Source organism: Crocodylus siamensis, chromosome 4 (assembly GCF_052110815.1).
Source record: "Crocodylus siamensis isolate JL-2025a chromosome 4, ASM5211081v1, whole genome shotgun sequence".
Taxonomy (NCBI): Eukaryota; Metazoa; Chordata; order Crocodylia; family Crocodylidae; genus Crocodylus; species Crocodylus siamensis.
In genome coordinates, this window is record NC_143398.1 from 205,423,527 (window position 1) to 205,443,218 (window position 19,692).

Here is a 19,692-nt window from a genome sequence, read left to right on the forward strand (position 1 = left end):
CCAAGATGTACTTTGTGTAGAAAAATTTTAAAAAAAGACTTAAAATTTAGCAGTGGTAAGGTTTCGATTCCATATGTGAAGTTTCCTATTAAAATTCTATTATATGTTTCTTTTTTTTAAAGAAGAGGGATAACAATCCCTCATAAGGCTATTACTTTACCTACTTCTAACATAAGGCCACCACACTCCAATGTCCACCTCCACTAAAGTTTATTCTTAAATTCCATTGATAAAAAGCTTGGCAATCATACCTGTAACAGCTACATACGACACCCATGAACCAAACTCATCCATGATTATACTTGATTTTAGACCAAGGAGCCATGCTGTCAACACCTTGGACATGGTGGTATCCTTTACATGATGAGAGCACTGAGGATGCCAGAAGGCTTGGGCTTCTGTTACTCCAGGTGCTGTACATCAGATTCTTGATCTGAAGCAAATGACAAAAAATGTGGGGAAAGGGAAACAACAGATACTTGTAGCTTGCATATACATTTGTAACCACAGTGATCATAAATAAAGTGCCAGCTATCCACATCTTTCCCTCAAGGCACCATTAACTAGCTGATTTCTCCTAGAGAGGGAGGCAGAGGTAGGTTTTGGAGGAAAACACAGGGGCCTTATGGGAGATCATTCCGTGTGTGCGTGTGAGACACAGTGGATCAGGGCATGGGCAGATGTAGGGTTTTGGGAGCTGGAGTGTAGACGTCGTGGCACATCATCACCTGTAACACCACACACATTTTTCCCACTCCAGTGAAAGAGAAAGGAGAAGCGAGGGGGCGAACCTTACGCTATTTAGGTTAAAATCAGAGCAGAAACAAATACAAGTAGTGGAAGGGGCAGCCCTTCGCTTGCCCGTGCTTGTTAAAGCGCTGTACGCAGCACGCCAGGCAAACAATAGTCAGAAGACGCCGGGCCATTAGTCCCGCAATCCTCGCGCTCTAACTCCCGATTGATTCCGATTCATGACCCCGGACCGGCCTCGCCGAGCGGCTGCCAGCGCCCCCGGCACTTCCCCGCCGGTCATGTCTGCGCCGGCTTTCTCAGGCCACACCTGAGTTCAGGTTTCTAGCTCGAGTTCGGGTGGGGCGGCAACAGAACAGGGGCGCAAGTGCATCCCTACGCGCCCGGCGCGAGGGGCTGGCCGGGCTGCTCCGGGAGCCGGGGCCGGGGGCAGGTGCGGGGGGCGGGGCGGGGCGGGGCCGGAGGTGCGCGGCGGCAGCTCGGCTCGCGGAGGTTTGCGCATGACCCCTCCCTCCCCTCCCCCCCCGGCGGCGGCGGCGGCGGGGAAGCCTCGCCTCAGACACAGGCTGCTGCTCGGCGGCGGTCGCGGCGACGCAGTGCAGAGGTGCGGGCAGGTTGCTCGGCCCCCGGAGCCCCCCCGGCGCGGCGCGGCCGCCTCTGCCTACACAGCCACCTACCGCACCGCCCCCGCGCCTCCCCCCGCGCTGCCGGTGCCGCTGCGGGCGTGGGCGCCGGGCCGCCCCCCCGGCCATGAGCGCGGCGCCGGGAGCCCCCCCGCCGCCGCCGCGCCGCCCCCCCCGCCGGCTGCCACCGGGCCCCGCCGAAGTGGCTGGATGAGTGTCCAAAGTAGCAGTGGAAGTTTGGAGGGGCCGCCATCTTGGTCCCGGCTCTCCACGTCCCCATCGAGCCTGCCGGGCTGCTCCGCGGCGGCGGCCGCGGCCTCGGCCCTCCCCGGCGCGCCGCCCGCCAAGCTGCCCAAGGACGGAGGTAATGAGCGCGGGGCGCCCGGGCTGGCGCGGGGGGACCAGCCCTCGGGGAGGGGCCCGCGGCAGCCGCCGGAGGCTGGTCCCAGGCAGGCGGGCGGGGGTCGGGGCAGCGGGGCTGGGCCTCCCTTTCTCTTCCCCTTCCCCTCGGGGGCGCCCGGGAACCTCTGCCGCGCGGGTGTGCGGAGGTCCGTGTCCGTCCCCGCCCGCAGGCCCTGCCCGTGGGGATCCTCGCGGCCGGCGGGGCCCTGCCTCTCGCCTCCCGGGAGAAGTGTCTCGCTGGCTGCCGGGGCTGGTGCCTGTGGCTGTTGTTGCTTCACGAAAAGAGTCGGGTACTTTTGGTATCGTGGAGGTGGAGCGGGGGGAAGCGCCGAGCCTGGGGCTGCGCTCAGCCCTCCCCACAGGCCGAGGCCGGGGCCGGGGGTGAGCCGGCGCGGTGGGAGGCAGGAGTGACAGGACACCTTCAGCCTCCCCCTCCCCCAATGACTGCAACTTTCTCCTTTCCTCCATCACATCTTAGCTGATAATGTTTCTCTCCTCCCTCCCCTGCTCCTCCCCTCTTGTGTTCGGAGAGAGCAGGGTGTTGTGGGTGTTTGCAGGGAATAGCTGTATGAAGGTTATGAGCAAACAAGTCTTCTCTCTCTCTCTTTTTTTTTTTTTTTGATTCCCTTTCAGTTATTGTCCATTTTTCGGCCTTGCCGCAAGATGTAGCAATTAGGCAGCGAGTGACATGTTCATGCCTTTTTATTTGGCTGAAATAACTCCTGGCTGAATGGCAGTTCCCACTAGAGGAGAACTTTTATGTACAAATGCATGCATTTGTAAAGTGATAAATATGCATGTTAAGCAGATGGATTGTTCTACTTGGGGTTTTTTTTGTGGGGGGGAGTTGTTTTGGGGGTTTTTTTGTTCTTTTTTTTTTTTTTTTTGCTGTATTGATTGCCTCAGGCTTTTGAATGCCCTCCTCCGTTTTCTGCTGCGTTGCATAGAAAACACGGGTAGCCACATTGAGAACTTCCAAACTTAAAATAGCCTAATAGTGTCTTAGAGAGAAACCGGATATCTTTGATCAGGAGACACTTAGGTAGTGTTACAGGTAGAAGCTGTTTGTTTTTTCAGTTTTAAGACATGGCAATACAGGTTCCAGCCTTTAAAGTGTATAAGGAGCTTTGTGTCCTCAGTTCCCATGCCAGTAGTTGTCAGACTTGCATCACTCCTTGTCACTTTTGCACACGCTCCTAGAGATGAGATTGGCATGAATATGCTCTAGAAAATACTTCGAAAGGTTGGAATTGTGGTATATGTTAAAGACGAGTGAAGTGGCAGGCATTTTGTGCATTCTATCTCAGAAAACAAAGCTCTGAAAAAAGGAAGACAGCTCTGTATGTAATTGGCTTGGACTAAGTTTATTAGGTTTAGCTTTCTGTTTAATTCTAAATACAGAGGTCTGTGTAATTCTTAGAATTACAATATTGATTATAGTACATCTTTTATTTATGCTGTGTTCTTGGATGTTTGTTGTTCTTGGAACATGCACTTCAAAATAATTTAAGATTTATGTTTGTAACCCTTTTTAAATAAGCCAGCTGCATTACTAGTGCTCTATAAACACCCTTGTTATGTGCACCAAAATACAATTTCATATTTACATGTAACTTAAAGTGGGGTAGTAATAATTATTTTATGGCTACAATAATGTAATTTGTGCAATTCGGCTTAAGCAGTCAGAGCAACCACACAACCCTGCTGTATGCTTCACATGACAACCTGCAGCATTTGCCTATTGTATTAGTTTATATCCACTGTGCAGAAATGTAAGGCTGTGCTTCTGCCCCCTAACAATCATGGGGGTCCTTTGTTTCTATTTGAAAAGAATGTAAGATATAAACAACCTTTGGATTTACGGTTTTCATGTCTACTCATGAGATATTAATAGCACACCTTGGCTTAAAGATAAGGAGACTTGCATGCAGAAAGCTGTTTGCATCCAAGTAACATACTCTAAAATATAAATTAGCTGTTCATGGTGTAAGAATGACCTAGCATTCTTCTTGAATTTTGAATGTCAGTATGTTCAAAAAATGACTAATGGTTTAAAATATCCATTAGGGTAGTATATTCAGATGTGTTTTTTCTCATTGATTAGTACCTTTAGTACTCAGTAGTGTTAGTTGCTTGCTTGCCTTGAGTAGAGTGTGGACACGTGCCCTTACTAAATTAAAGGATTGTTTACATTTTATGTACGTTTCCATTAATGTCTATAATATATTTGGTGGATAGTACATTGAGATATGGTACATGGGAGTGAGTTTAGGGCCTAGTTCTGCCCTCTTGCTATGTTCATGTAACTCCCAGTGACTTTAGTGGGAGTTGCAGCTGTGTGTTTGAAGATAGCATAAGCCCTGTATTGGGCCTGCTCTGCATATTGTAGTTTATCCATCTTTTGTATGATTCACTTTGAGAGTCTAGCCTGAAGTTTTAATACTCTAGTAACAAGATATAAAAAGCCTGATGCTTGTATTTAAGAAGATCTAGACACATTTTTCTAAACTGTTGCGCAAACTTTTGTAACATGAAAAGAAAGCTATTTGATATGTAACTGTCTCCAGAAATCATAAGAAAGTAGTAACCCCTCAGTATTGGTTGTTAAGTAGCAGTTTAGGAAGTGTGGGACCTAACAAAACAGAAAGTGAAGGAAACTAATGGGTGGGGAAAGGAGAGGAGGCAAGATGACACATGGTTTTACTGAAAACAAAGATGCATATTTCTTGTCTTTCTGCTTCTGGGTGTGTTCTAGAAGTTGTGGCTTACATCTAACTGCTTTAGCCTTTCTTTGTAAGGTGTTTAACATTCTTATCTTTCTTTGTATTTGTGTAATGATATTTATATCAATACACTTTAATATTATTTACATTTATCAAACCTTAACTTTATTTAAGACTATATTGAAATTCATGCATACAGGAAAGAGTTATCACATGATATTTGGTTTCTGATGTGCATAATTGTGCACCTTGTTGCAATATTGTATACTACTGTGTATGAAAGTAACTTGTATGTAGGGCAGTCAATCATTTATGGCAGTAAATATCCCATTAAAATATAGGAAAAACTGTTAGGGGGTGTTATTTTAGGTGTAGTGTATTGCTATATAGCTAAAACTTGTTTCATAATATAGATAGCAAATCAGAGTTCTGGCTGTATGGGCAGCTTTGTTTTTTAAATGCCTTGAATTTTTAAATGCTTTAACTATATGACTAGCATTTTAGTGTAGGCCTTTTATTAGATTACCTTATTCTATGTGAAGGAAGAGGTTTTTGGTATGCAGGTATTACTTCCAAGTTATACAAAGACTGAGGATGATGGGATATATTTGAAAATCTTACCTTGCTTTTATCCTTGCTTGCATAACATGTTTGTTAGTTAAGTGCTTTGCAAATGGTAGTTTGTTGCTGTGTATGCTCTTGATTATGAGAGCATCAAAAAAACCAAAAGGGCAAATACTGTTCTAGCATAACTGTATAACTGAAAGTCACCACCGTAATTAAGTGCAATGTGTTCCAAAATTAAATGCATACAAGTATTAGAAAGTAGAATCAATTGCATCAATTTAAATGCATGTAACTTTGCAAAGCAAGACACTTGAGGAGTTAATGTAAAGGTACCAGCAAACGTTGACAATCAGTTTTATCTACAAATATTAAAATATAGTATTTATTGTTTATAGACACAGACTTACATGCTATATTATGTCTACACAAATGTGAGGAGACAATTCTTCATCAGAAGAGGTCACAGTCTTGGAAAAGTTCCTAAATGTATGTTTGTCCCACAGATGCTAGACATAGTATACAAACACGCAGATGGAGAGACAAATGTGAAAACTACCTGGTTAGAGTGGTTCCTTGTATACATTAAATCTTAAGTTACATGATGCTTGGGAAATTTTCAGTTGCATGTGTTAATTTTTGTCCTATTGTTATTGCCCAAGCTTAAACGTGAAACTGAGCATTTATATAAACTGCTAACCAGTAACTCCTCAATAAGTTCAGGATTTCTTGCTGCTAATGTGTGTTTGAAGACTTGGAGCATTGCATTTCTCATAGAAGTGGCCAGTTGCTGCAAGCCAGTGCAAGAAATGTGGATCATTCAAATTTTGAGGTGGTACAGTGCTTTAACTTTGTTTTAAAATTGGAATGAATATAACGGTGATTTAAAAAATGGAGATGGCGCTTTGTTACTTAAGTTGAGTATAATACGGGTAGGTGCTGTTTGAGGTTCCCTAATGGGTTCAGATTCTGACCTGCAGCATTACTGGTGTTCCTGTTACCAGATACTGTTCAGCACATAGATGCTCATGCTAGATTGGTTGATTGTTTTGTGATGTGTACAAATGAGGAAAGGATCAAGGTAACCAAAATCACTGTTAGGTGTATCCTTATTTAGAGTTTGAACTTAGTTTTCCAGGAAGACTGTAGTGTGATCTATTGTATTGCACAGAATACAGCAAATGTGATGCTTGATTACTTTAGTTTTTCTTTTAACTTGTCTGTCACGGAATTTCCCACCAGACTTTTCTTGTCTTAAGAAGAAATGAAATAGGAGTTTTTTTAGTTTCTATTAATTTCCAAAACAAATAATGAATGTAGCTCTTCTGTCTGTTGCATCTTTCTTATGTTTCCACTTAATAGTTTTGCTTTCTCTCAGTACCAAGCAGTAGACAACTTTTTTGTAATAGCGCTCTCCTGCAGTTTTTGGCAGCATCAGTTTGGAACTTGCTCAATATCAGATAATCCTAACTAGTTGCAACATACTGTTGCACATGCCCTTAGGAAAGACGACTATACATATGTTTATGCATGCTCATGCTCAAAGATAGGTACAGAATTTTGCTGTTTCAGTATGCAGTGGAGAATGTGGAAAGATGTCAGGCTTTTAGAATCCAGGGCACTTTTTAAAATTCCTGACCATTCAATTATACATCATTTGGTATATTTATTTCCATACTAAGGCCTACAGTTTTCAGCTTCTTAATCAACATGCTCCTTGGTTCAGTCCATCATAGCTGACCAGCAGGGTCATAGTTGCACTGAGTTCAAGGAGCAATCTTAACGATTATTTTTGACTCCACTCTAAAATCTACATATACATAAGCGGTGACCTCAAAATTGGTAACTAACATGTGATTCTGAGGCAGAATATTTTGTAAAATATTAAGAACTTGGGTAAGAGGGTCCTTGAATTAGAACTCTGCAATACAAGAATTATCGGTTTGAAGGACTCTGCAACAAAAATGGGGAGGAGGAAGGAAAAGGAAGAACTTACTTCATTGGAATACCCTCACTGAGAAGCATTGCTCAGAAGCAGAAGTTTTAGTTGATTTTTTTTTAAATTTGAAATATTATCATTGAAACTTTTGGTTTTTTTTTTAATTGGTTTCTAACCCTTTTTCCTTGCAGAGATTGATTACAATATAAAGTCCATTCTTCCTTTCACCTCTGAAATCCCCATTTGTCTCATTGTTTTTGCTGCTTCCTAAACTAAGGAAGAGTTCCAGGGTATATGAGTACATGACCCTCAGCAATCAGGGTTCCTGGGGTTTATAGGATGGAGTCAGGGGAAAGGAGGATGTTAACTATCCCCCAACAAAGGATTATGTGGATTTAAGGTACCTCATCATGGAGGGGATTAAATGACTTGTGTTATAGAGGGTCAATTAGGTTCCTAAGATTGATAGGGTGAGGAGAGGGAATATGGATGCTTTTGGTAGGTGGGTAGGATGGATATATTTAAAGTGATTGTTACTAGTTTTAATTATGAGATACATTATTAAGTTGGAAACATTGATTTAAGATGTATTTTTTAAAATTTGTGATGCTTATTTTCCTGAAAGAAAAGTTAATTCACATTATTTGGTATAATTTGGCACTACTGCTTGTTAACCAGGAGAAAATGCATTTAAGTAGTTATTCAGAGTCTTGATTTTTACATTTTCAATGATCTTTAATGCATTTCTTAATTTTTACACATGACATAAAGTTGTATTTGGATGGAAATTTGGAATTGATGACAATTATTTTTATTAGCTAAGTAGAACTACTTTAAATGTCCTGGTTTCAAAACACAGGAGCATAGAACTGGAAGGGGCCACCTGCATAATTAGATACAGTCCTTCATGACTGTAGATGACCATTAATAGATGATTAGTCCAAGAACAACTATCATGTAATAATAAATTAAAGATTTTTATTTCCAATAATCTTATGATTTTAGTACCAATAGTCCCCTTCCCTCCCTGCCATCTCTCTCCCCCCCCCCCCCCCCCAGCCCAGAGGACCAAATAAAGAGAGTTGGGTTGCCCAGGACACCATCAATGTGTTGGGCCCTTGCAGTGGAGGGGAAAAGCACCTGTGCTTCAGCATTTAGGAAGTCAGCATAACTAAAGTTCAATTCATGCTATAATTTTGTAGTGTGGATGCAGTTCTGTTGGCATAGAGATACCTCCCACCAGTATGGGTTATGTCTTTTTTTTCTTGCTAGTATAGCTATGCACTAACATAAGGCATCTTATATCAATATAGCTGCATCCATAAGGGAATTATACTGCTTTAATTGTACTCATCTAGTTTCAAGTGAAAAAAATTTTGAGGTAGACACATTCAGTAGTCCTTTGGATTCTTGTTAGAACAAACATTTGTTGTGTCTTAAAACAAGCTTAGGTATAAGAATGTCATAGCAGAATATTGTGATGTCAATCCATTTAACTGTATTGTACTATGCATTTTCCTCATTAAGACAAAAAAAAATCTAATGTCTTGGTGGCAGACATTGTTTCATCCAGTTAATGTAAAGGTAATCTAATCTGCAAGTATCTTTCAAAATAAATAATCCTGATAACTATTACTATCATGTGCCACTAGATAAAGTTTAAAGGGCATTCTGTTGTGTTTCCTGTGGTAGATTCCCTATTCCCTTTTCTTGACATAAATTCAGCATGCATTTTATTAGCATGTTCAAATAAACTACCTTTGCGTCTGCCTAAAAGAATACTGTCAGTGACTCTCATTGCTTGGTATCATTGTAATTGTTGTGGAACTTCAAGTACTTTTAGATGCTTTGTAGGTATTCTGAATATCTGGACATATAATATAGATGCTTGTGGCACAATGTTGTATGACTAGCTTTTTGTTGGGTTTCCAATATATGCTTACACTTCTCTGGTAACCAGAGAACACTTCTCTGGTAACCAGAGAACACTTCTCTGGTAACCAGAGAAGTACTGTGCAGAAAGACTGACTGGTGAGAGAGTGCAAATCCCCTTGATACAAGTCTTGAAGATTAGTTACAAAATGGATGTATATGCATGCATACACACCACACAGCAGTCTAAAAGAACCAGTGGTTCTCTGGTTTAAGAATTGCTGAGGCCAAATCTTCCTGCCTAATGCCCCAGCATAGTTCTACTCACTACCCATTTCTCAACAGTTCCCCAGACTCTGTCCCAACCTGTTATATCTTCAGCTGCACAGCTGCCTCCTTGCTGGTTTGATCTCCCTCTTTCTCTTAGCTCTACAGTAGGTTAACTCGGCTACATGCTTTTCTTTTAGCCTCAGCTGTTCTGGACTCTTATCTGTGGCCAACTATCAGACCTTTTCACTTTGCCTTCTTGCAGCTTGCACATACTAGTCTTCAGACAATTTTCAATACTTTTGTGCCCTCATGTCTACTTCTTGATCAGTCAGGACCCAGGGACAATCTGTTATCTTGTTAACAATTTGGATCCCTGCCCAGAATGACTTCAGTCAAGGTCTTTCTCTTCAAATCATTCTGAATAGAAATAGTGGGAGAGGAAACATCCAATAATAATGAATTGGCAATTACTGTAATCCTGCTTTTTATATATACAAGATGATCAGAACACATGGTCAAATATATATATGTTTGATCATGTGCTCTGATAATAGAACTGTGTCCTAGTGTGTGTTCCAAAATTTGCGTACTTGTGGTATGCAGGTTCAAAAGGTTAAGGACCTGTTTATGCATATTCCCTGATTTGTGTCCTAAAAGGCTAAATTTGAAGGGGGTAGGGGGTGTAAAATCTTTGTGTCACTAGGCCTCCCTCCCAGACTTTCACACTTGGTAGGCATACATGGGTTGTGGGAGACAGTTGCAAAGGGTCATTGGGAGGTCAGCACTCACTCTGTCTTGAGCCAAGGCCTGTAGTGGGTGGCCTGCAGATTTTAAGTGGAAAGCAAGCCCAGGGAGACGCTAGACCAAAGCCATGTTTTAAAAGTCTTGCTGAGTCCTGTAAAACCTCCTCCAGTAAAATACAGCTGAAGCCATTCTGTCAGCAGAACTAAGAGCTGAAATCCATGAGTGGCTAGCAAACAGCTTAGCAGCTGAAAATGCTGAACTGTCTGACTTGCAGCTCGGAATCTGAAGATTTACGGTTGTTTTTGCAACCAGTGCAAAGTGGTGGTGTCTCCCAGTGGGAGCAGAGACCATGCCCACCCCCCCCAAGTGGTAGCAGGTAGCTTGACCCCGAGAGACGTGGTGGTGGTAGGTGGTGAACCTTCATTGAACTATGGCTACAGAGTGGCTTCAGCATCAGCAGGTGATCCTGATGGTGACCCACTATTAGCCAGTGACATAGTCTTCACCAGCATTCCTGAGATGCTCCTGTTTCCTGGACTAGGGAAAGTAACAACTCCCCATGGCAAAAGGGGAGTTTTCAGATGGGGACTACAACTGAGGGTGTTTTAATAGATGGGCTATTTAATAGTAGGGGGATATTTGAATTGTTTAGTAGTTTGGGGTGTTGAACACTTGAGTGATCTGATACTGTTTTGCTGTTCTTATTTCTCTTTAATAAAATTCTGTTGTTTTATAACAAATTGCTTGCAGGTGGTGGGGAAGTTATTTTAGGACCCTCGTAAAGGTGATTTCCCCCCCCCCGGCCGCAAGTTTCTGAGTTGGGGCTTGAGCCAAAACCCCAAAATTTGAACCTGACTTTTATACGACCATCCAGGGCCTGGCAGAAGGGTTACGGTTACAAATCAAGCAGATGTAAAACTAAATAAATATCATAAAGTTCCCTTTAAGGTAAACAGGGAAAATGAATATAATTGAAAACTTGACTATAAAAGTGGATTTTACTTTTTGGAGGTATGTGGAACATTTTTTTGTAAAATGGCTTAGTTGACAGTGGTAACTTTAAACATTCGTAAATTTTGTCTCGAGTTGCCTCATTATAATTACCCAGTACTCACACAAAAAGGTACCACTTAAACATGAGAATAAATGTCTGCTTGCACGACTAAAGGGTTTAACTTTTTTGGAAATAGCTTTTTTGTTTACATTTTGCAAATATTTAATTTGTTTTCTATATAAAACATGTATTTGACACCATTATACTGGAAATGTTTACCTTCTAGTAAAATATGTTAGGTATGAGAGCTGATCCAAAATGTTAGGCCTGATTTGATTATAATACTTGCACCAAACTGGCATTACAACTTTTTTATTAAATTTGTAATGAACTTGTTTTCTGTTAGTTTTTTGCTGTTGCTGTGCTAACTTTTGAAATTCTTTATTGAGCAAAAATTACTTTGTATTTCAGTACACCTTATTTTAAGGGAGAAAATGAAGAAAAACTAACAATTTTATTTGAAGTTTCGCCCTAGTAAGAATAGCCAAAATAATTTTTAATACAAACTAAATTTAACTTTTGCTTATATTTTAAAATAGAATTCATACCATATTATAAATTGGTTCTCTAGAACAGATCAGAATTAAGACGTAACAAATTAAGACATCTATGAAGATATGTTAAAAACTCCCCCTTTATGTATGCGCCAATTTTGTATTTTCTTTGTTGCAAAGACCGTTGAAGGAATAGTAGAGTTCCTGATGTGTGAACTGAAAAGGAAGCAGTACAAAGAAATTCAAATTTTTAAATAAATAATAGTTTGACATTTTCCATTCTTAGAATGTCCTTTTTTAACTTGGATGTGAACATTAAATTAGTCACTTGTATTAATGTGTTCAATAATAGTTCATTTAAATAATTATCTTAAACAGGTGGGTAATGTTACTCTTCATGTGAGTCTTCTGACAGTCCAGTGCATGCAGTATATTGGTTACTGAACACCAAAATAACTAAGCAATTACCAGCTTATATTTTTAATGTAGAGTGGTTGAAACGTGTCAAATTCAGCTTTGAAGGAGAAAATTAATCTATTGTCAGTGAAATGACAATAGATTATATAACATGGCTCGTTTCTCACATCATTACTGAAACATTTTTAGATTACACTTGTAACTACTACATGATGATTCTACAATCAAATCCTAGCTCTTTTCCCATTTAAAATGGTTAGGAAAAGAACCATAGAAGCAACTGAATAACATGTTTATATTCCTTTATCCTGAAGTCATTATAATTGTTACTCATTGCATTTTGGGTTTTTTAAAACTATATGACATTTTAAAGCAGTGTCAAATTCACCACGGGCCAGATCTGGATCACAGAGCCAGGAGCAACTGTAGTAGGTCTGCATTTGGGCAGCAGTGCAGGGCCGTGTTTGGGTGGCATTGCAGGTCTAGGGACCTGCTGCCTGTGGCCATGTCAGTTGGAGTCCAGGGATCCTGAATTCTGCAGCAGGCCATGACCCCCAGCTTCTTGTAGCCTGGTGGGCTACCCAGCAGGCCAGATGGAATGCTTTTGTGGACTGGATCTGGCCTGCAGGCTGTATGTTGACACCCCTGTTTTAAAGGAAAGTAAACTTGGAGCTTAGCTCTTTTTGTTTTAAATACCACTACAGCTTTCTTCAGATGCATCTCAGGAAAGTAATATACCCATTTAGAACAATACCTGTTTTCAGCAGTGTTGTTCCAGCCTCCTAAAGAAGTCAACAAGTAGGGGTCAAAAAGATCAGGAAACATGAAAGAAACTTTTTTTATTCTTAAAATGTGCAGAAGACTTGTAAAAAGACAAAATGTTGCAAATGGAATAGTCAGTAGATTATTCTCCATGATCACCTCCTGGCTTTTGTGTTTCTTCAGGTATATCAAGTGAGGCCGGCTGCTTTTTTTGTTTGTTTTTTTATTTTATTTTATTTTTTGTATGTTAGCTGAGGTAGGTGCTTACAAAAGGTTAAGAAATAGGAGCTATTAGAAACAAGTGGTTCGCTACCTTGTTAGGCACCTCTCAAAAGATGCTTGCTTTTAGCTTTGGCTTTTCTTGACTATGGAAAAACAGTTGCCAAAAGCTCCTCAGAAAGACCACAATGGGTCAGAATGTTTTTGACACAGTAGATTCCTGTTTGAAATCTGAATTTTATTTTGTGAATCATGTAGGTGTTTCCACACCTAATAGTGCTAATATTGTGCAGTACCCATGACCTCTTTAAAAGGAACTCCTGGCACCTTAGAGTGCTGTGTCACCCTGGTTGAGAATCACTTTTCTAAGCATTAGGGATATATTGATAAAGGGTAGTTCTTCTGCTGGCTGTAGATAACTTAATTGTTAATAAATTAATCTGTGTATCTGGAGATATGCATTTTGTTCCTTCTGTTCTCACTTTCATAGATTTCATAGACATTAGGGTGGAAGGGACCTCGGGAGATCGAGTCCAGCCCCCTGCCCAAAGGGCAGGAAGTCAGCTGGGGTCATAGGATCCCAGCAAGATAAGTATCCAATTTACTCTTGAAGGTGTTCAATGTAGGTGCTTGAACCACCTCCGATGGCAGGCTATTCCAGATCTTGGGGGCTCGGACAGTAAAGAAATTCTTCCTTACATCCAGCCTGAAACGGTCTTGCAGGAGTTTGTGACCGTTCGACCTCGTCATCCCTTGGGGCGCTCTGGTGAACAAACGTTCCCCCAGATCCTGGTGGTCACCCTTGATAAATTTATAGGTGGCCATCAGATCACCCCTGAGCCTACGCTTTTCCAGGCTAAAGGGTCCCATGGCTCTCAGCCTGTCATCGTAAGATCTGTTTTCCTGACCTCTGATCATGCGCGTGGCTCTCCTCTGGACTCTCTCAAGCTTCTCCACATCCTTTTTGAATTGTGGAGCCCAAAACTGGACGCAGTACTCCAGCTGCGGCCTCACCAAGGCCGAGTACAAGGGGAGAATGACGTCCCGGGATTTGCTCGAGAAGCATCTATGGATGCAAGCCAGTGTTTTGGTCACTTTACTAGCCGCAGCATCGCATTGCAGGCTCATGTTCATCTTGTGATCAATGATGACCCCCAAGTTTCTTTCTTCTGTAGTGCTAACCAACGTGGCACTGCCGAGCTTATAAGGGTGCTGCAGGTTTTTCCTCCCAAGGTGGAGAACTTTGCATTTTTCGGTGTTAAACTTTAAAAAAGAAAAGGAGCAATTGTTCAACAAGTTAGTTGCAAATGGTTGTAATATTTCTGTTACACATTTAAAAGCTCTTTGTTTTTGTAGCATTGCATTCTTCTAGTTTCAGAGCTTCATTCGTGAGTGTCTAGCATTTATAGTATAACAGACAAAATTTGAAAAAATAATTATTTTGCAGGTGTACAGTCAGATTTAAACATGAAAATAGAAATAGCTATTATATTGTATCCAATATGTTGAATATTGCCAGCAATTGTTTTGATAAATAAATTCATACGTATTATGAGTTAAGTTTCCCTGACCACACTTATTTCTTCAGTAATATTACTTTATTGCTTATGGGAAATCCAGACTCCTTTTTAATTCTTCTTCTCTTAACTGAATTGTATGAAGTCTCTGAATTCTTAAGTGAAACAACTTATTTGCAGTTAAATTGTGTAAGTTGCTGTGACATTACTAAACCCCCCATTCCATGAGTAGTAACACCAGAAACCAAACGATGAAAGGCAATTTTTGCTGTTTTTAATGTTGTCAGATTGTATAGCATACTCTGCACACAGGGCCTTATCTGTGCTTTGTCATTTAATGCATGCTATATGTCCTAAGTGTCCACAGGTTAATTATAAAGAAAAGTTAATTTTATTTTTTAAAAGATTCTGGTGATCTACATTCTTTTCATTTCAAGTGTGTTAGCCTGATAATTTGATACTTTCCTTCCTTCCTTCCTTCTTCGGTCTGGGCGACCGGGCTGGCTCGGTGTCGAACTGAGACTTCCAGCTCTGCCGCGTCCTGGGGCCTCACCAGGCTGCTTTTTTGCTCTCTGTTGTGTGGAAGTTGAAGGTTGTGTGACGTGTATGATGGGTTGGAGCAGGGTCGGAATTGTTTAGGACTGTGTGGCCGGCACGCTGACCGCGTAGCATGCGAGACACGACGGGAAATGCAGCGAAGGGGTGTGTCATGGTGTGATGTGTTGGTGGTTTGGTTGTTCCGGGGATTCTTTTGGCCCGGGATTTGGTGTGCGTGGGACGCACTTTTGCGGACGGTCTGTGGCTCGGATCTTTTGGTTCTCTGGTATTTGGTGTGCGTTGGACGCACTTTGGTGGGCATTAAAATGGGCGCGGGTGGCTCCCGTGTGGAAAATGAACTCCCTTGCCCAATATGGTTTCTGGATCCGAGGACAAAGAGACTTGTCCGATCTCGTTTTTGGGTTGGTAGTAAGTTGTTTGTGCTTTCGCTTTGCAAGCGGCCACCATTGTTGTATCCCTGAACCCCTGAATAAAGTATTTAAAGTCCTTCCTTCCTTCCTTCTTTCCTTCCTGTGTCCCTTGTTTGTTCTAAGCTTGCACTAGAACTTCATATTCAGCTCACCTTAAAAACTACTGAAGAGATGCTGCTATAGTGATTCTGTCTTGCTGCCTACACTCTTAAAAAGTTGATCCATGCTTTCACTTTGGTCATCTGTAGCATAATTAGTATATTTGCTAGATGAATTGGTTATTAAGCTGCGTATTGTATAAAATTCAGTTGCCAGATTGCATGGCAGAATTAGTGTTACTAATCATACCATTTTGATTTCAGTTACTTCTCCTATAGTTAACTTTTAACTCCAGTATTGTAAATGTCAGTAACTGAAAATAGCATAGTCTAGCTTTGCTTTATATTAGTAATTCATGATTACTTTATTGTTCCTTGGTCTTTCTTCCCTTCGTTGTGCTTGCAAGATGCACATGCAATTTGTTTATATATTATGATATGGGAGGAATAATTACCCAGTTTCCCCTGTATTCCTCATGTCCCTTAGCCTTAATATTTTTCTTTTCCCCCATTTCATGGATGATTGACAGCAGACCAGACTGGTTCTCCTGGCTGGGTCACAGTGTGCTGTTCTCTCACTTCTCACAGCCATACCACTACCAGGGAGGTGCAGACAGCAGGCTGCTAATGTCTTTCTGTGACTGCTTTTTTTTCTTCCTTGCATCATAACTCTTTTTATTAAAGGTCTTTTTAAAAGATACCCACATTATTGTTATATGTATCATTGGAGCTTTGGTTTGAAATTTGAAATACTTTTCAAAACTGGAAGCATTTTTTTACGTTCAGACAATACTGATGTCCATCCACCTAGTTCAGCCCTTGCCCATGTAATGTTTCTTTTCTTCAGATGGCACAATCCACAGTTGTAGAGAAGAGCAGGGCCAGTGTGGCAAGATGGAACTCTTGCTATCACAGAAGGAAATCCAGAAGGAAAGTCTAATCTGGAGAACAGCAGATATGTAAAGTAGGAGGAAAAAAAGTTAAGACCCCAGGTTCTGATGTTAGTTCAAAGGAATGCTGTGGTGGGGAAGTTTCTAGTTTGCAAGCTTTGACTCTCCTGAACCAAAGAAAAGCTCTCTGACTTGTTGCTAGACTGGAACTGTAAGTGACAGAAATAAAATGGCTCCAGAAGCAAGAGGTGGCTGGATGAAAGCATCTTTACCTAATTCATTGCTGGGGAGGTAGAGCCTTTGAACCCTTACAAAGGGAAAGAAGCAGAAGCAACAGAAGACAACATCCCCTTCTGCAGCATTTTAAGTTTGTTAAATTTATTGTTTACCAGCCTTGAGTTCTAGTGTGAGGAATTGGAGGTGGCATTAGTGGAGAAGGATAAAACTTGCATGTAAAAATAGGGTTTTTTTCAGCTGCTGTTAGTCATTGTGTTTACCCTACCCAGAAGGAACTCTACAGACTACTTGCTGCCAAAGGACAAAATGTATTGTATTTAAGTCTGTTGCAGCTGATTTGTCTTTATCAAGGATTCTGGTTTTCCCCAATTTAAAAAAATAAAAATAAAAAATTAAAAAACATTGCAAATTCTGTGATTAAAATTAAAGGCCCCCTGGGCCCTGCTTGTGCCCCACACTCCTTTCTCACCCCCGCCCCACTGCCTTGCTGGTGCCCCACACTTCTCACTCACGGGGCCCTGTTGGAGGGGGGCCCCCAGCTGCAGGGCTACAGACCGGGTCTGCAGGCCCCTGCCTCCACTCCCGCATGCTGTGGGCATGGGCCAGGAGGGGGCCCCACCACTGTATGCACTTCTGAGGGGCGGGGGGAACCTGCGCCCCCCAGATCTGTACGTGGGACAGGCACAGGCTGCAGGCTAAGGCTCCTGATCTGCTTCCCTCCCCAAGGCCTCTGTAGCCCAGCAGGTATGACCTCACAGGCGGCTGCAATGAGGGCAGTGGTATGAAGCTGTGCCCCTGAAAGCAGTGGCACGTGCGGGAGGCGCATTGACAGGGCAGCATGGAGCTCACAGCAGTGAGGAGATCCCTGCACAGCCCCACTGTTCCCTGCCGAGCTGGGTTGTGCCTGCTGGGCTGTGGAGGCCCATGGGGAGGGAAGTAGGGCGGGAGCCTGAGCCCGCAGTCTGTGCCTGCCCTGCATACAGATCTGGGGGGTGCGAGTCCCTCCTGCCCCTCGGAAGTGTGTGTGGCAGGAGGGGAACCCTGCCCCTCCCCCAGACAAGCCACCCATGGCCCCGTCCTGTTCTCTGCTGGAGCCCTGCAGCTGCACATTGCAGCCCCAAGCACCGGCAGCAGCCCCAGCCCTGCCCAGCTCCCTCCTTCCCTACAGGGGCCTCAATCCCCCTCTCCCTCCCCCACTTACTACTGGAGCTGCTCTGCAGGCTGCCTGGGGCCATGTGCATATACATGTACATAGTGCCCTGCCTCACCGCTTTCCCCCTGCTTCCTCCCAGCTCCCTGGAGGCTGGAACTCTGCCAGCCTGCAGGAAGATCATTGCAAATTGCAAAATCCATGGGTTTCTCTGATAAAATGAGAAATCCGTGTTTGCCTTCGGTAAAAGGTAAAAGCCATGGTTTACTCCGTTTTTCCATGGGAAACAGAAAACCCAGATCCCTGATTATCACTAAAGACCAGGGATACAGCTTCTCTATTTTCCATGGTAAAACAGAGAAAACCACAGATTTTCCCCCCTTTGACAGAGAAAAAACAGATTTTTCCTTTTAGCAGAGATAGCTGTGGATTTCCTACTTCTGCAAAGAGTTCTGCAGGCTAGCGGAGTTCTAGCCTGCAAAAGCTTCTTGCAAACCCCTCAACTCTGTCCGGAGGGGGAAAGGGCAGGGCTTGAGGCTCTGTCAGCTAAGGCTTGGCTCAGGCTTATTTTTCTTTCCTGGAGTCTGCAAGGTAAGTGGGGCTTGCAGAGGGCTGGGGGGTTGGGGGTCATGGATGGAGGGCATCGGCAGGACTGGGGGGGCCCTGGGTGGCAGGTACAGGTATGGGTGTGGGTGACTGCCAGGTCTGTGGTTGGGGTTGGGGGCTGTGGGAAAAGCCAGCGGGGCAGGGGGTAGTTGTGTGAATGGCAGCTGAGGGAGCAGGGCATGAGTGGGGGGTGCTGGTTATGTAAAAATTCTGGTTATCTGAGGCAGATAACGCAGAGCTGGGGAGGTGTGGCAGTGGTCACACATGGAGCTGTAACAGCACAGCGTGGTGGGTCTGTTCCCCCACGTCTGGCCAGCCAGCCAGAAATTCCACTTATTAGAGTATTCTGGCGTGTAGAATGCTGAATAACAGGGATTTTACTGTATTTGGATAGTTCACATGGCAAAGGCCATGAAAAAGAAAAAAAACACCCTTTTTCTTTCTTTATGAAGCAAGACAAAGATTACAAGCAGGCAGTAACAGTAGGAAGATGGTATCATCCAAACCAAATAGTCATTTGGGTTTGCAGTTGTTCATTAAGAGGGCATCTAAAGTGGTTTGGTAGGGGAAATAAATCTAGATTTGGCTGCGCTCCCCAAACTCTTACTAGCTCCAGGTAGACCATCTGACTTGGGATATTACAGCCTAGAATCTACCTTGGCTCCACTGTGGGCTGGGTGACTTCAGCGGTGGGGGGCTTTCCCTGTAGTTGGGCCAGGTAGCTAGGAGCTGTGCCGGCACCACTGCCAGTTCTCTGAGTCCCTTGCTCCCTAGTTGCAACATGGGTACAACTTCCTGCTGGTGGGGAGCTGTGTTGGGGCTGGGGAGCTGCAAACTGTGTCTGCACTACCTCACTTTTTCCCAGTCCCAGCCACCCAGCTACATCACAAGTACACGTGTGCATGCCACAGCCATGGGGATGGGGGTGAGGAGCAGTGGGAAAAATAGCAGGAGTATGGAGGCAGTTTGGCAGCTGCCTAGTCCCGGTGCAGCTCCCCGTTAGTTGGAAACTGCAGCACTGCAACCAGGGCAAGGGGGAGAGGGTGGGGAGAAGCAGAAGCTAGAAGCTGCCTAGGTATGGGTGCAGCTGGAAGCTGCCAGGTCCTAGCATGAATGCAAGCACAGGCAAAGGCTAAGCCCTTCAGCTCTGCCAGCTGGATCCAGCCAAAGGACCGTAGGTTGCTGACTCCTGGTTTAGACAATCAGCTTGCCTGGTGGAAAGATTACAAAATTTTGCTTTATGTTTGTAGATGGGCAAAAATTACCTCTGACGTACGCTAGTGACTGTTAAAATAGAGACTTGATGCAACTAAATTGTTGCTCTTAAAGGAATGTGAGAGATTCTGAAAAAGCCAGATAAACTACATATATTTAATACTGATCAGGGCTCTAC

The 19,692-nt window shown here is 43.2% G+C and overlaps 1 protein-coding gene and 1 long non-coding RNA gene across 6 annotated transcripts in view; one reads left to right on the top strand and one right to left on the bottom strand.

The window, feature by feature from the left end:
• Positions 1-2,237, bottom strand: part of LOC149867479 (uncharacterized) — a 30,326-nt gene extending 28,089 nt beyond the window's left edge. For 3 of the 5 annotated variants that reach the window (XR_016442066.1, XR_016442070.1, XR_016442067.1), the window contains exon 1: positions 252-1,243. This is a non-coding gene — a long non-coding RNA (uncharacterized LOC149867479). Of the gene's footprint in view, positions 1-251; positions 1,244-1,898 lie in introns of those variants that run through there. The other 2 variants (XR_016442069.1, XR_016442068.1) reach the window with 2 other exon arrangements.
• TLK1 (tousled like kinase 1) overlaps positions 1,260-19,692 on the top strand; it is a 137,637-nt gene continuing 119,204 nt past the window's right edge. The window contains exon 1 of the mRNA XM_090045486.1: positions 1,260-1,737. Within this exon, the coding sequence (XP_089901612.1) occupies positions 1,584-1,737 (154 nt within the window). The 5' untranslated portion in view covers positions 1,260-1,583. The remainder of the gene's footprint in view (positions 1,738-19,692) is intronic.